Genomic DNA, 13,742 nt, shown 5'->3' with positions numbered 1-13,742 from the left:
AAACATTTATTCCTCTAAACCAAAATGAAGCACTTGAGTGGCAGTAGAACAGTAAATAAAACAAATATGATGTCCATTTTGTGAAGTACTGTACATTCAGTAGTCAAAAGCAAAGTCTGTCACATAAATATGTATTGATTCTCGACGGTTTGGCATCAAACCGTTTTAACAAGTGACGTTTGTTCTTCGGACTGCATGCATTTAATTTCAGATTCGATAGTAAGGCACAGTCTGGTGTAATGCTCAGGCTATTTTATAGCGAAATACACTCGTATAAAATGTACAATACATGTCATCAAAATCACATCGGCTTGAATGTTACTTCAATCTCACCTGCACAAGTCAGACTCAGTTTTGTTCAACTGGCTGATGAGCTCTTTAAATGTTTCTGTGTCACCGATCTACCGCCATGATAAACGCCGACTTTATCATCATCGACATCATCTGCTTTGCAAACTTTGCAAGAGGTCTTTATATTGGCCGTATCCACCCTAAAATTCTCCAAAACATTTTGGTATGCGTAGTTGATGTTTACGCTGCCATTTTTGTATGATTTCATTGGCGCTTAAGACAGGAACACAATTGGCTATTGCGCAAGCGTGACTCCCGGCAGAGATTATATTCAAGTACAGATGGCGCTCTCTATTGGAAAAACGTGTCTGGTGACAACAGTTGACAATGAAATTCATTTTCGACTTTTTCTGTTATCGATTTTTGTCGACCTACGTCAATTGTCAATTAATAGTCACACGCCAAAGTCAACACAAGTCAGACAGCACTTTACTTTGCAAATGTGGGAATGTGTAAACACGAATCTAGACAATTTGAATCCCATCGTATTTTATACGAGATCTTATCATGAATATGAGAATGGAAATCATTGTATCAAATCATGTCCTGTGTTAACTGCTGAAATGTGTGTTTATGTCTCAGGTAGAGGAGGCCAGCAAAGCGGCAGCTGTGGGCCTGCAGGCGGGAGATGAGCTTGTCAACATTAACGAGATTCCCCTGAGCGGCTTCAGGCAGGAGGCAATCTGCTTGGTCAAAGGCTCCCACCGGACACTCAGTCTCATGGTGAAAAGGTAAGGGGGGGTGCGGTCATGGCAACAGCTCCCGGCAACAAAAACGAGGCGAGGGAAAGAGGAGCTCCCTTAAACGCACTCGCTGCAGGATTTCCGCCACCACCGTCGAGTTTCTTGCGAGCCGGATGATCCTGTTTGGTGGGGTCTCGCTGAGGTTGCGCTTTTGTGACGCGGCTTTCCGGTGCTGTCAAGGAAGACAAGTTGAGGGTGACATCATACCGTGAAAAAACTAACGCAGCTTTCGGACTCTGCTCGAACTGTGATGGGAAAAATCCAGTTGTGTCCAAGTAAAAGTACTTAATAATTGACTTCTTTGGAGACAATTCATTTTGATTCTTTACTTCTGTTTATGACCTAGGGGTGCCGTTACTGGGAATTTTGGTATCGATTCGATCCAAGTAAATACACGCTAGTATCGATAATGATCCGATACCAAATCTTTTTGTTTGGAAATGTTATCATCATTGAATAAGTGAACCTCTTTTCCTTTGAGTTAGTTGATGATTATGATAAACAAGGCACAGAGATAGTAGGCGCTAAATGCAAAGTTTAACATTATAGAAAATAACTATATCTCTATTTCAACAGTTTCATGATCATTGAATAATTGAACTTATCTTCCTTTGAGTTAGTTGATGATTACGTTAAACACAGCTCAGAGATTTTAGGCACTAAAATGTTCTGTTTTTTTATTAAATTACTACAACGCAAACTTTAACAGTATAAAATAAAGTACTTCCACGACAAGTTGTTTCAGAACAAAAGTCAAGAGAGCCAGACCAAAAAAAGCAGTAGTGTAACAAAAATACCATTTTTACAAAGTCAACATGACAACTACATTATTTTCCATTTCACAATATTTTGTAAAGTCAGTAATGCAAATCATGTATTAACACAAATCAATCTAATTTGAAAGTTATAAAGTATGTATACAGGGAGTGCAGCTTGCTTTGCTTTACGGAAACGTGGCTCCGCAGAGTAAAAGCCCACATTAAAGCACACCACCTACATTGCATATTACCGAATTTTATTGCAATATGTATTCTGTGTAGCACTATTTAGATATTCTATATAACACGCTACAGTGGGCATTTGCACGTCACACTGGGTATTTGTATATTGTATTATTTTTGCTTTATTATTGTATTGTTCTCAGCTCAGGATGCTGCTGGAAATGTGAATTTCCCTTCGGGGATGAATAAAGTATTTATCTATCTCTATCTAATCTTAAAATACACTAACAGTTTTATAAGTGATAGGTAAAATGGGAAGACGATCGATCCCACAACAAGAGTATCCGATCTAAGTACCCGCTCAGTATCGATAATATTGATATTTGGATCGATCCACCCAACCTTATTAAGAACAGAAATAAGTATTCTGGCACCTTTGTGTGTTACCTCTTCACTCTCTTGACACCGCGAAATTCTCTTTCATATCTAATTCAAGCTCCTAACTTATTCGTCAGCTGCTTCCGACAAACAGCCCATGAGTGCTTTGTCTACCTGTCACTTTGCCTGCCTCCCTGCATTGTCTCGTATATTGGAACGTAATAAGCCTCAGACGATGCTTGCCATATAAGGAAGGCCATTCTCCGTTATTGTCAAAGCAAGCAAACACTCTTTGAGTGGAAACAGAATGGAGAAGTACATTTTTTTTGTTACTAAATACTCAAGTAAAGGGTACTTAGTATGTTGTATACAACTCACTACCGAGTGTATTTACTCCAGGAAAATCCTTAATGTGTTTCTTTGTACTTGTTGAGTAATAGTGAAGCTAAATTTAGTGATTCCCCTCTGCAGATTAATAAAATATATATATTTTCAATTAAATTATTTTACATTACATTTTTAATCTTCATTACCGTACTTTCCGCACTATAAGGCGCATCGGGTTATAAGGAGCACCCTGAAAAAATTGTTTTTGGTTTTATATTTGACATACATAAGACGCACCAAATTATAAGGCGCTACAATGGGAACGTCGACAAAACAGTCAGATAGTTCAGTCAAACTTATCACCCCCTTAACATTCCCAAAGCTTGCAAACAAGCAAATACGTGTCGTAGACACGTGCGGATGCGGTGTCTGTACGATGTCACTCAAATGCATCGTTCCAAATATCATTCGGAAGGTTAAAGACTTGGGATTCAAGAAATGCCAACCATTCCTTAGTTTCTATTTTCTTTTTCGCTCGCAACTTTACTGTATATATGACAATAAACACTTGGAATTGAGTTTAATTTAAAAATAGACACTCCATTCCATCCATTATCTGCACCGCTTATCACAGAAACATCGAGTTCAGTCTGAAACAAGATACAGGGAAAATATATAGCCGGAGTAGCTCACCGAAGTCGTTGTGTTCAATAATAATGTGCAACCATGGTCCTCTTATATACGTGAGTGTAGTAAATCCAGGAGAGTAAAATATTTACAAATACAGTACAGAATAGTAAAATACTGTTTTCTCTATGCCGTCAACCCAACTTGCTATTCACATTCATCTTTTTCAGCCAATTGCAGGCTTTGTTTTGCCCCTTTAGCCTATGCGAGCCTGTAAATGATAAAAAGGATCCGCCCCCTTTACCTCCGAATAACTTTAGCCAATAGTGATCGATTCAACTGATGATTGACACATTGGTTAGCCAATGAAACGCTGGCAAATAAATCCCAGCATACACCGCGGACTACTTTGCGTTCGGGGGAAAATCTAGTCGGCGGCTGCTGCATTAGTTGCAAGACTTTGCGACTTAATATTGATCCATAAATAAGGCGCACTGTATTATAAGGCGCATGGTCAGCTTTTAGGTGCGCCTTATAGTGCGGAAAATACGGTAATTCATTTTTGTCCTACCCCTTATCCTTACGAGGGTCTCAGGGTGCTTGTTGGCGTGTATTGAGCAGGAGACGCCCTGAATTGGTTGCCTGCCAATCACAGGACATGCACAGAATTCACCTGCACTTATACCAAGGGACAATTAGGACTCATAAATTTTAATCATTCCTTCATTTATTTATTGTGGATTGTTGATTGTGGATTATTCTTTTTAATGCACTAAAAACCTACTGCTTCACAGTTGTGCCTACGTAGACTTCTGAATAACATTTAACGGTACTTCTCTGCTGCCAGCTGATGCCCTATCGATGCCATCGTATCGAAAGGATGTGAGTTCGTATCGAAAGGAAGTGAGTTATGGAGAAAATTCATTAACAAGTTTTATGTCGCGCCCCGATGTCAACAGGAATGACGACATCCGCGATGCTCAGTTGTGCAGTATTTGCTCAAGTAGTAGAAGTGTAACTAGCAGTCACACTTTGTCCTCTAAAATTATCTATGTTGAAACTCTGTAATATGGCTCCTGAGTCTACCACACCTGAATGAATATATACTTATGTGGCAGTGATCAGGCCCATGCATGTTGCTGCTCATTTGCAATTAATAGCATTGTTGTGAAATAATGTGAGTGGTTGTTTTAAACACATCGCAGTAGAAGTCTTCAAGTGTGCATCTGCTAATTGTCGCCTTTGCCGCGCTAAATGAAGAAAGATGTTTCCTGCAGACACAACCCCATTGTTCTTATTGTGTTTTCAACGGCCTCAAAACCATCTGGGAGTGTCGGTTTCCTTCCTGCTCCCTGTCTGTGTCCTAGAATTGACTTTTGTTTCGTTTGTTAAGTATTTTTGTGCCCCCATTATAATATCAAAAACTTGAAGGACTTGACAAGTGTAGCATCATTATCTGTATTAGTTTGAGGATCATGTTGAACAGGAAGCTGTTGGAGCCTGCTCCCGGTTTAGGTGCGGCCATCTTTTAACAGTAATATTAGGCAATGATGAAACTGGTATTGTTGATGTAGCTCTACTCCAGGGAGCCACACGCGTTGTAAAATATAAAGGCGCGGTTAACATTTCAGCATCTGTGCAACATGTCCCAACATAACAATTCCAGGCTTTATGCCGGTGTGCCACTTCAATGTGACTAGTCACTAGGTTTAAAACCGTTTAGAGTACATGTACATTAAATTCTGCAAGCACATTTATATGAAATCTTGGTGAATTTGACAGTTCTGTCTCATAACCAGACCTGTCAAAAAATAAAGCTCAAGAGTTGATATTTAGTTATTCAAGTGGCCATTTTATTTCTTTCCCTAGCCTCTTTTTTTAAAATACAACCCTTCAAAACCAATTTAGCTTAGCGGAATAAAATGGGTTGCCCTTTCTGGGGATTCCTCCAAAATGAACCAGAGCAAGATTTTATTTGATTGCAACTAAATTTGCCTAGCCTCATCCATTATAGACAATGACACGAATTTTTGAAACATTTGGGTTTTCTGTCATTGAGCGTGAGCTTACAATGCATGGTAGTAGACTTCCATGACTCACAAATGGAAAAATCGATTAAGCCCTGGATTTTGAAATCCCAACACAGAAGCCAGTTTCGCTTAAAAAAAATAAATTAGGTTGGCATGTACTATAGTGCGAAGTGTGAATTTCCCTATGGGGATGAATAAAGTATCTATCTATCTATCTATCTATCTATCTGTCTATCTGTCTATCTGTCTATCTATCTATCTCGCAATATTGCCTTGACTTTTCAATGAAAAACAAATGTATGCTATTTTTACTTGGATTGTAAGAACTTTGCTTATCATTAGTAGACCCTCAGATGAGACCTTGAAACAATTTAGTCATTTTGCGATATTTTTTCAGGAGTTGTTCCAGATAAATTTGATTGTCCGATAGATCTATTGATACACTACATTGTCTCAAGGCTCAAAAGTCTGATTGATGCTCGTGTGTTAAGTGAATTTACGTCCGATGTCTTTACTTCAGTAGATTTTAACGCCAACTGACCAGATGGAAGTACCTTGGGCTCAATTGTTCTCGATTCCTTCTTTTTTCCTCTCTCTCTTATGGAGGGTGTCTCATCATATCCAAGCAACTCTGAAATCGTTTTTACAACGTGAAGTCTCACTATTCTCTGTAGTAGTTGGCTTCCCTCTTCTGGCATTATTGTGGAAGTGCACTGACCCATTTGCTGCTTTTTTGGTTAATAGTACAAATAATTGAATGATTTCCCATTTGGGCCATGTTTCCAGGAGGGGTTCAGTCCATCACCCAGTTCTACCTGGAAAAGCTTGTTGGACACATGCACACAGCATGCAATTGCCAGGGAGGGCTGGCATTTACAGCTCTTTGTTTTTTGTTAATAAGCCCATGCAGCATGTTTGGAATGTGCTCTGCCGAATTCCACTTCTAAGTGGATTTCTTAAAATTGTTTGCCTCAAGGTCGAGGTACTTCAAGCGATGAGCGCATGTCCCTTCAGTGTATTCAACGCATTCGTTAATAGACTTTTTCTTTCTTCACTTTTATCTTTTTATCACTTGTTTTGGGGGTGTTTTTATTCCCTAGATCATTTGAAATCCAAGGAGGCGAGCTCAGGTTACTAAAACAGGTAATGATCACGCTAATACTTAGCCATGTTTATACTGTATAATCTATGCCTTATTTAAACATGAATACATCTTCATGACAAATGTTGAGACATTTTTATAATGATTCTCCCCGTGCTTGCGTGGGTTTCCTCCAGGCACTCCGGTTTCCTCCCACATTCCAAAGACATGCATTTCAGGTGGATTGGCCGGTCCAAATTGTCCCTAGGTGCGAATGAGCGAGCGTGTTGTCTGTCCCTGTGTGCCCTGCGATTGGCTGGCAACCAGTTCAGGGTGTCCCCTGCCCACTGCCCGATGATTGCTGGGATGGGCTCCAGCACCCCCGCGACCCTACTGAGGATAAGCAGTGCAGCTGATGAGATGAGATGAGATATATATATATATATATATATATATATATATATTTTTTTTTTTTTTTTTATTTTTTTTTTTTTTTTTTAAGGTGCGCCGCTACTTTGCTTATTTTCACTTATCGCGGGTGGTTTTTTGGTCCCCATTAACCGCGATAACCGAGGTCCCACTGTATTTACTATGTATTACTTATTTAAATGATTGAATTCATATGTTGAATGACTAAAATATGTTTGTATGTGGATGTTGGTGTAAAGGGAAAGTGAAATGACAGTCTGCGTGTGTAGCACCCTCAAAGCTCTGAACCCAAAATCGCCCCTGGTTGTGAATATTATAGCTTTTAGCTGTATAATAGCATTTAGCTATATGGGTCGCCTCCGGTGTTAGTGATGTTCGTGTGAATGTCTTGGTAAACTCATTATATTGACAATGATTGCTTTTTTTTTTGTCTGAGTTCGCGTTCATGTGAAGGGGAGTCGGAATTCTATAGCGGACATATGAAAATTCATTATAATTTGATCTTATGGTCAATTTTTGTATTCACTGTACCAGAGATGACTATTAGAGAATGGAAAGTCGTCATGAGAGATATGAATAAACGTAAAAAAGTATGGCGAGGGAAACACCTCTTTGGTGTATCTAATGATGAATCGGATTTTGAAGGACATTGAATACAAATATTGTATTTTAAAAAAAACATATACATTCATATATTGCTATTGTTTTCATAGCTGTCAATAAATTATTTAATCATGGCCGCACGTATTCAATGTTTGCCACCCACAATGCTTAGTTCTGAGCTGAGAAAAAGTAAAATAACATTTAATACCCATTTTTTTCTAGAAGAAAATTAGGAGTGCACATTATACACAAATGCACACAGTAAGTTTAAACAATTAGCTCAAAAGATTACTAAATTGACTGTTGATTACTTGTTTTTTTAGTTCATGAACTGAGTCACATTCCCAACAAAGACATTTCAGTAAACATGTCAGTTTGTACATTGCAAGCCTTAAAGTATTAAGGATCACTGTGCTGTGGCAAAAGCGAAATACTTTCAAACCTAATATTGCTCTGTGTATCCACTTTGTTGCCATCACCCCAATTGCTTGCAAAGCTCATTATCCAGGCTTTCTGGAAGTGGGGTGCACTCTTGAGATCAACCGGTTGCTATAGTGATAGCAGAAATGCACATCCGCCTCACAACTCTGGGTGAGGGTAGGGGGTCTCCTCCATTTTATCCAAACATTAGCATATTAGTCACTCTTGAGCCAATAAGGTACAGAATCTCCAAGAGGGGAATGGCTTCCAGGGTACTGGACAATGGCTACCTTCCTCCTCCTCTTCATCTTCTTAGTCTTGCCTGCAAACTCCCCCTCCCTGGGCTAAGAAAACTCCCCAGTTGCAAGGGGAGTCTCCATTTCTTTTTTTGAAAGTTTGCCGTCAACTTGTGTATTTTCATGGGTGCCAATTGAGCCACGATGCTTTTCGTTGTTACTTTGTTGCTCTCAATGTTGCCGTAGTTGGGATTGTGCAGCCTCCTGTTGGGTAAGTCAAAACTTACATATTTCGTGTTAGCCAGCCTGTATTCGGTTTATGACCCTAATACATGGCTGTTTTCATTATTTTACAGGGTCACACCTTATTAAGGTTAAGCCATGATCAACTAGATTTATCTTATGCAAAATAAATTAATCTTCAGGGATTGGTGTGGAGGGCTTATATGTGTTAATATTAAAATGTATTTGCTGTGAGGTGAGAATCATGTTTTTTGAACATATTTTCTAGAAATGCCATTAATCTATTCAAGCTTTCAAAAGTAAAATGTTTTGATAAAAGACATTTTTTTTTTCTCATTAGTATAGTGCTACTTCTTTTGGGCTCAAGATTTTTATGAACCAATGATTTTTGAAATATAATAAAATTAAGTTTACAGCAAACATCACGTTAGCATTCGGTGTTAATCATTTTTTTGAACATGTTTTGTAGAAATGGAATTATCTATTCAAGCCTTCAAAAGTAAAATGTTTTGATTAAAGACATTTATTTTATTTCATCAGTATGGTGCTACTTATTTTGAGCTGAAGATTTTTATGATCCATTAATTTTTGAAAAATAATACCCTGAAGTGTACAGCAAACATCACGTTAGCATTCGGTGTTAATCATTTTTTTGAACAAGTTTTGTAGAAATGGAATTGTTCTATTCAAGCCTTCAAAAGTAAAATGTTTTGATTAAAGACATTCGACACGAGTAAAATTTTAGACCTCATTTCATTTGCGCTCAGTGCAGTAAAGTTTTTATAAACCAACCATTTTTTAAATTATAATATCACGTAGTTCACAGCAAATTTCTCGTGAGTATTCTGGATGAATAAATGTGATCATGGTGGTCCAGGCCAACCCCCATAATGTTTTAGCCCAACTGATTCACTTTGAGCGTATCTACACCAGTCCAGCTGTAGCCCTGACGATAGGCCTAATAAATCCGCTCTCATTTGCATACCAATGGCGGACGCCATGTGTGGCTGCCTTCGAGTGCCCCAGAAACGCCGGAGATGGGAGTTCCTCCACGCTAGCTTTTTGTTTTTGTCTTTCCCTAAAAACCTTTAATGTTAATCCTCAACTTCTATTGTGCTTTTTCCCCAATGCAATCTTTCAGATTAGAAAAAAAAGAGAATCTTTTTTTTTTTTTTACCGCTTTGTTTCTGATAGTCATTTGGCAATTATTCAGAAATGAAGGACCTCCTTGTCATGGGTTAACAGAAGGCCTTTAGTTAAGGTGACCAAAGGGGCGTGGCCCCCTGACCCCAAAGCTTTTGTTTTCCAGATCCAAGTCTAATCGTAGTTGAGAGCTTTGTCCAAATTTCTTGACCATTTAAACATCACACACCACACTTTTAACGAGTTTCTGAAATCTGGAGTAAGAGTCCGCTTACTTGTACTCACGAACATAATACTTCAGGTTGGGTTGGTTGATTGGTTGGAACACTCCAAAATACTTTCCCTGGACTTATTCCAAAAACGGGCATCAATTGTTCATTAAAAAAAACCACACGTGTTGTATTTGTGAAAGATGTGTAAAGATAAATTGCTCAAATACTGTATGACTTGGGCAGCACGGCGGCGCAGTGGTTATCGGTGTGCGGCACAGTTCATGTCTTGGGAACCTCCTGCGTGGGTTCAAATCCAGCTCCAGACTTCCTGTGCGGAGTTTAAATGTTCTACCCGTGCTTGTGTGGGTTTCCTCCGGGCACTCCGGTTTCCTCCCACATTCCAAAAACATGCATTTCAGGTGAATTGGCCGGTCCAAATTGTCCCTAGGTGTGATTGAGCGAGTGAGTTGTCTGTCCCCGTGTGCCCTGCGATTGGCTGGCAACCAGTTCAGGGTGTTCCCTGCCCACTGCCCGATGATTGCTGGGATGGGCTCCAGCACCCACGCGACCCTACTGAGGATAAGCGGTGTAGCTAATGAGATGAGAGATGAGACTGTATGACATTTGGACCAAAATAGTGTAACTGCTAAGTTTATAGTTCAGTACAGTGGTCATCAACCGCAGACTGGCCCAGACCAGTGGGTCACAGAAATAAGTAATGAATTTATTTTACAAAAAAGTTATTTTAAAAATTATATTATTATTTAAGGGGAGGGGTATTATTTTTTGAACTTACTTTTTTTTCTTTACCCATATATTACTGTATTTGAGGAACAATTGATCAGTCCAAAAATATCACTGACCACACGCGACGGGAATCGAACTCGGACTGCAGTGTTAAGAGTGCCGGTTCCTAACCACTAGACCACTAGGGATGTAGGAGACATCTGAAAAGGTATTTGATTTTATCTGATCACATCATTTTTACTCACCGTGCCACTGGGGCCATGATTAAATTAATTTATTGACAACGTAAACAACAAAATTAAAATCTGATCAAATCTATGCATTTTCCTTTGTCATCTGCATCCCTAGTGGTTTAATGATTACACGGTGAATTTAGGCGCATTGTTATTGTTGTGTTTATTGTTTTTATTGTCATTATTGTCAATGTTATCATTGGGCTGTGTTGCGAAAAGACATTAAACCAGCCCCTGGTATGGACAATGTTGAGGTTTAATAGACACTCAACAAGGAAAGAAGACCTCAATGAATTTTGAATTGCATTGCATTGGATTGCATTGGTCTGCATTCATATAGCGCTTTTCAAGTCAATGAAAACCTTCCAAAGCGCTTTACAATGTGCTTCACACTTTTCCCTTTTACACACTAACGAACCGATAGCAGCGTCAGCCATTTAAGGCAACTACCTTCTATCGAGGGCATTAGGGATTTAGTGTCTTGCCCAAGGACACTTCGACATATAACTCGAAAGGGGCCGCCCCATTAGCTCTTGAACTCGCAAGGAGAACGGGGGTAACCTAAAACAAAGATGTAAAAATTCAACCTGTTCTATAGGTTCCCCTCCAACAATTTTTTTAAAACTAAAATCACCTAGGTTAAAAAAAACAGTTCCACTCTAAATGGTGTGTGTGAATTACAGAACAGCATCCTGAGTAGCACATGACCAGTGTGCAATCATAGTCCAAATAACCCAACCATGACATTGTAAGCAATCCTTCTTTGCAGTGTTTCCATAGTCAAAATAGGACCACATTCTTTATTGTAAACAAGCAGAATAAGAAAAATGTCCATATAAACATAAACTGTTTTTTTTTCAGTAGTCAAACATCTTACCCACAATATTTCAACATTTCTTTACCATACCTAAAAACAGGTGTGCTTTGTTGTCAGTAAAGTCTGCTCTCATCGGCTCACTGTTTTACTACTAATGAATTATTTTTAAAAAATGGCTTAAAGTTTATTTTCCTCAATTCATATACAGCAAACACAAAATAGTAACTTGTCACATTTGTTGATGTTTCATAGATTAAGGGGGAAAAAAGATCAACTTTTGGACCATATTCTTAAAACCCAGGAAATTTAATGAGACCCATAAGTTTCTGAGATACATTTTTGAGCTTTAGAGCTAATGGACCATTAGAACCTAACTGGGATACAGACAACAGCTTGCTGTAAAGGGGTGTAGTAGCTGATCTGATTGTGGAAGAGATTCTCCCTTCACTAAGCCACATCACCCCTACTGCTTATGCTCCACATAGACCATATGTTCCCCTGTAAGGACATGTTTGCCATTTTTTGGTCGTGAGTCCAATGGTGACTTCACACTACAGTAGCTTTTTCATGGCAACCAACATGCAAGGACGCTTGGCCTTTTTCATCCATAAATTAGTCCAGTAGAGGGAGGTATAACACGTATTATTAATTTGTATCAGTACAGTACAGTTAGTGGTACAGTACACTTAATTTTAGCTAAGTTGTAAATAAGTCTATAAAACTATAATTTGTGCGTTTCATACATCATTCTGATGATTGATGAAGGTTTGAGTTTTCTCCCAAAATTACACTACCATTTTGTTTTATTTCAGTGTTTGCTTAGCAGCTTGAAGAGTTCTAATCAAATAACAATACCATTCGAAGAAGGAGGTGTTCTTGAGATGTATTTATCCCTCTTTTAAGATGCACACACCCACTTTGCTCCTCTTCTTTCTCAGTATAATGTGGTAAAAAGGGTAATATTAACTTCCATGTACTATGATTTCGACATTAAATCTTTAGTGCTCGGTGTGTTGGTGTGTGTTTTCCTTCCATTGCGGTCCAGGAATATGAAAATGGTGGACATTGTAGCTCACAAAATGCCCTCAGAGAATGACGTGCATGTGGCCCGGAGCTTCCTCACCAAGATTTTGCGAAGTTCCATGAGGTACTGTTATGTGGCGTCATCCAGTGACCAGTAGCAGTTAATCCCCATGTAGCCGCATACCCACCATCAACAACATCCTGCCATGTTCCACCTGCCATTTTATCCGCTGCTCCTTCCTTTTTCCGTAGTGACTTGTAGCTTCTCTCTGGCATGTGGATTGTCATTAGCCTCATTTCTCATGTAGAGCATGCAATGGAAGTTCTACTGGTTGTCTTCTGACTTGTGTTGTCATTCATTTCATGACATGCATTTCAGAAAGGACCACTTTTTAGGGTATGTTTTTTTTTGTAAAAGTTTGAAATTAGAGGAGTGATGCGTTGTTGTTTTTTAGTTTTATTGGTAAACAGTGCACACAAGAGTGATATAGTTTTGAAGGTATTGGATGTCCATTTCCATTCAGAATGTATAGCTCTCCTAGCTCAAAAGTGTTTTTTCTCCCGTCTTAAGTTACCTTATCAAGCCACTGTCTTAACATTCGAATTAAAGATAAAACATCCTATTTAGTAGAGTTGCATGAGGAGTAAATGACTGGTGCCTATGGGCAGGACAATTTTATACACAGAACATTGCAATCTCCATGTTGTAGGTTTGATCTTATTCTCCCAACCAGTTCTTGTTTCTTGTATCTACTTTTGATTGTTTTGGTCATTTTGACCTGTTACCTTTGGAGTAGAAACCTGAATCTGATCCAAGTAAACCAGGCTGTTATTGTCCAGTTAAAAAAAGCAATTTTTAGTACACATTGCTAGCGACACTTCTTTCCATGTTTGTCCACGTTGTGGATTTTGGTCGTTGTTGCATGCGTTTATGTGTTTGTGCATCTTTGTCGAATTTAAATTCTCCTTTTGTTTTTGTCTCTATGTTCAGGCGCAATGAACCCATGAGCAGGCCACACTCCTGGCACTCCACAAAGTTCAATGAAGGACACAGTGAGTCCGTCAAAACAGAGCCTTCTCCACCTGCGGCAGTTGTGTGGCACACCACATATGATGAGAGGTACTGTTAACTCGATATCTTAAATTAACTTTTTTTTG

At 38.9% G+C, this 13,742-nt stretch overlaps 1 protein-coding gene across 2 annotated transcripts in view; it reads left to right on the top strand.

Moving 5' to 3' along the window:
• shroom2a (shroom family member 2a) overlaps positions 1–13,742 on the top strand; it is a 43,353-nt gene that overhangs the window by 15,536 nt on the left and 14,075 nt on the right. The window contains exons 3-5 of one of the 2 annotated variants that reach the window (XM_088349734.1): positions 934–1,082; positions 12,607–12,708; positions 13,576–13,704. In XM_088349734.1, the coding sequence (XP_088205860.1) occupies positions 934–1,082; positions 12,607–12,708; positions 13,576–13,704 (380 nt within the window). The remainder of the gene's footprint in view (positions 1–933; positions 1,083–12,606; positions 12,709–13,575; positions 13,705–13,742) is intronic. The other variant, XM_088349735.1, reaches the window with a different exon arrangement.

The sequence above is a fragment of the Urocampus carinirostris genome, chromosome 12 (genome assembly GCF_059441175.1).
Source record: "Urocampus carinirostris isolate Australia breed hairy pipefish chromosome 12, RoL_Ucar_1.0, whole genome shotgun sequence".
Classification (NCBI taxonomy): domain Eukaryota; kingdom Metazoa; phylum Chordata; class Actinopteri; order Syngnathiformes; family Syngnathidae; genus Urocampus; species Urocampus carinirostris.
The sequence above is the reverse complement of the archived record's forward strand: the minus strand, read 5'-3'. Positions and strand labels throughout refer to the sequence as shown.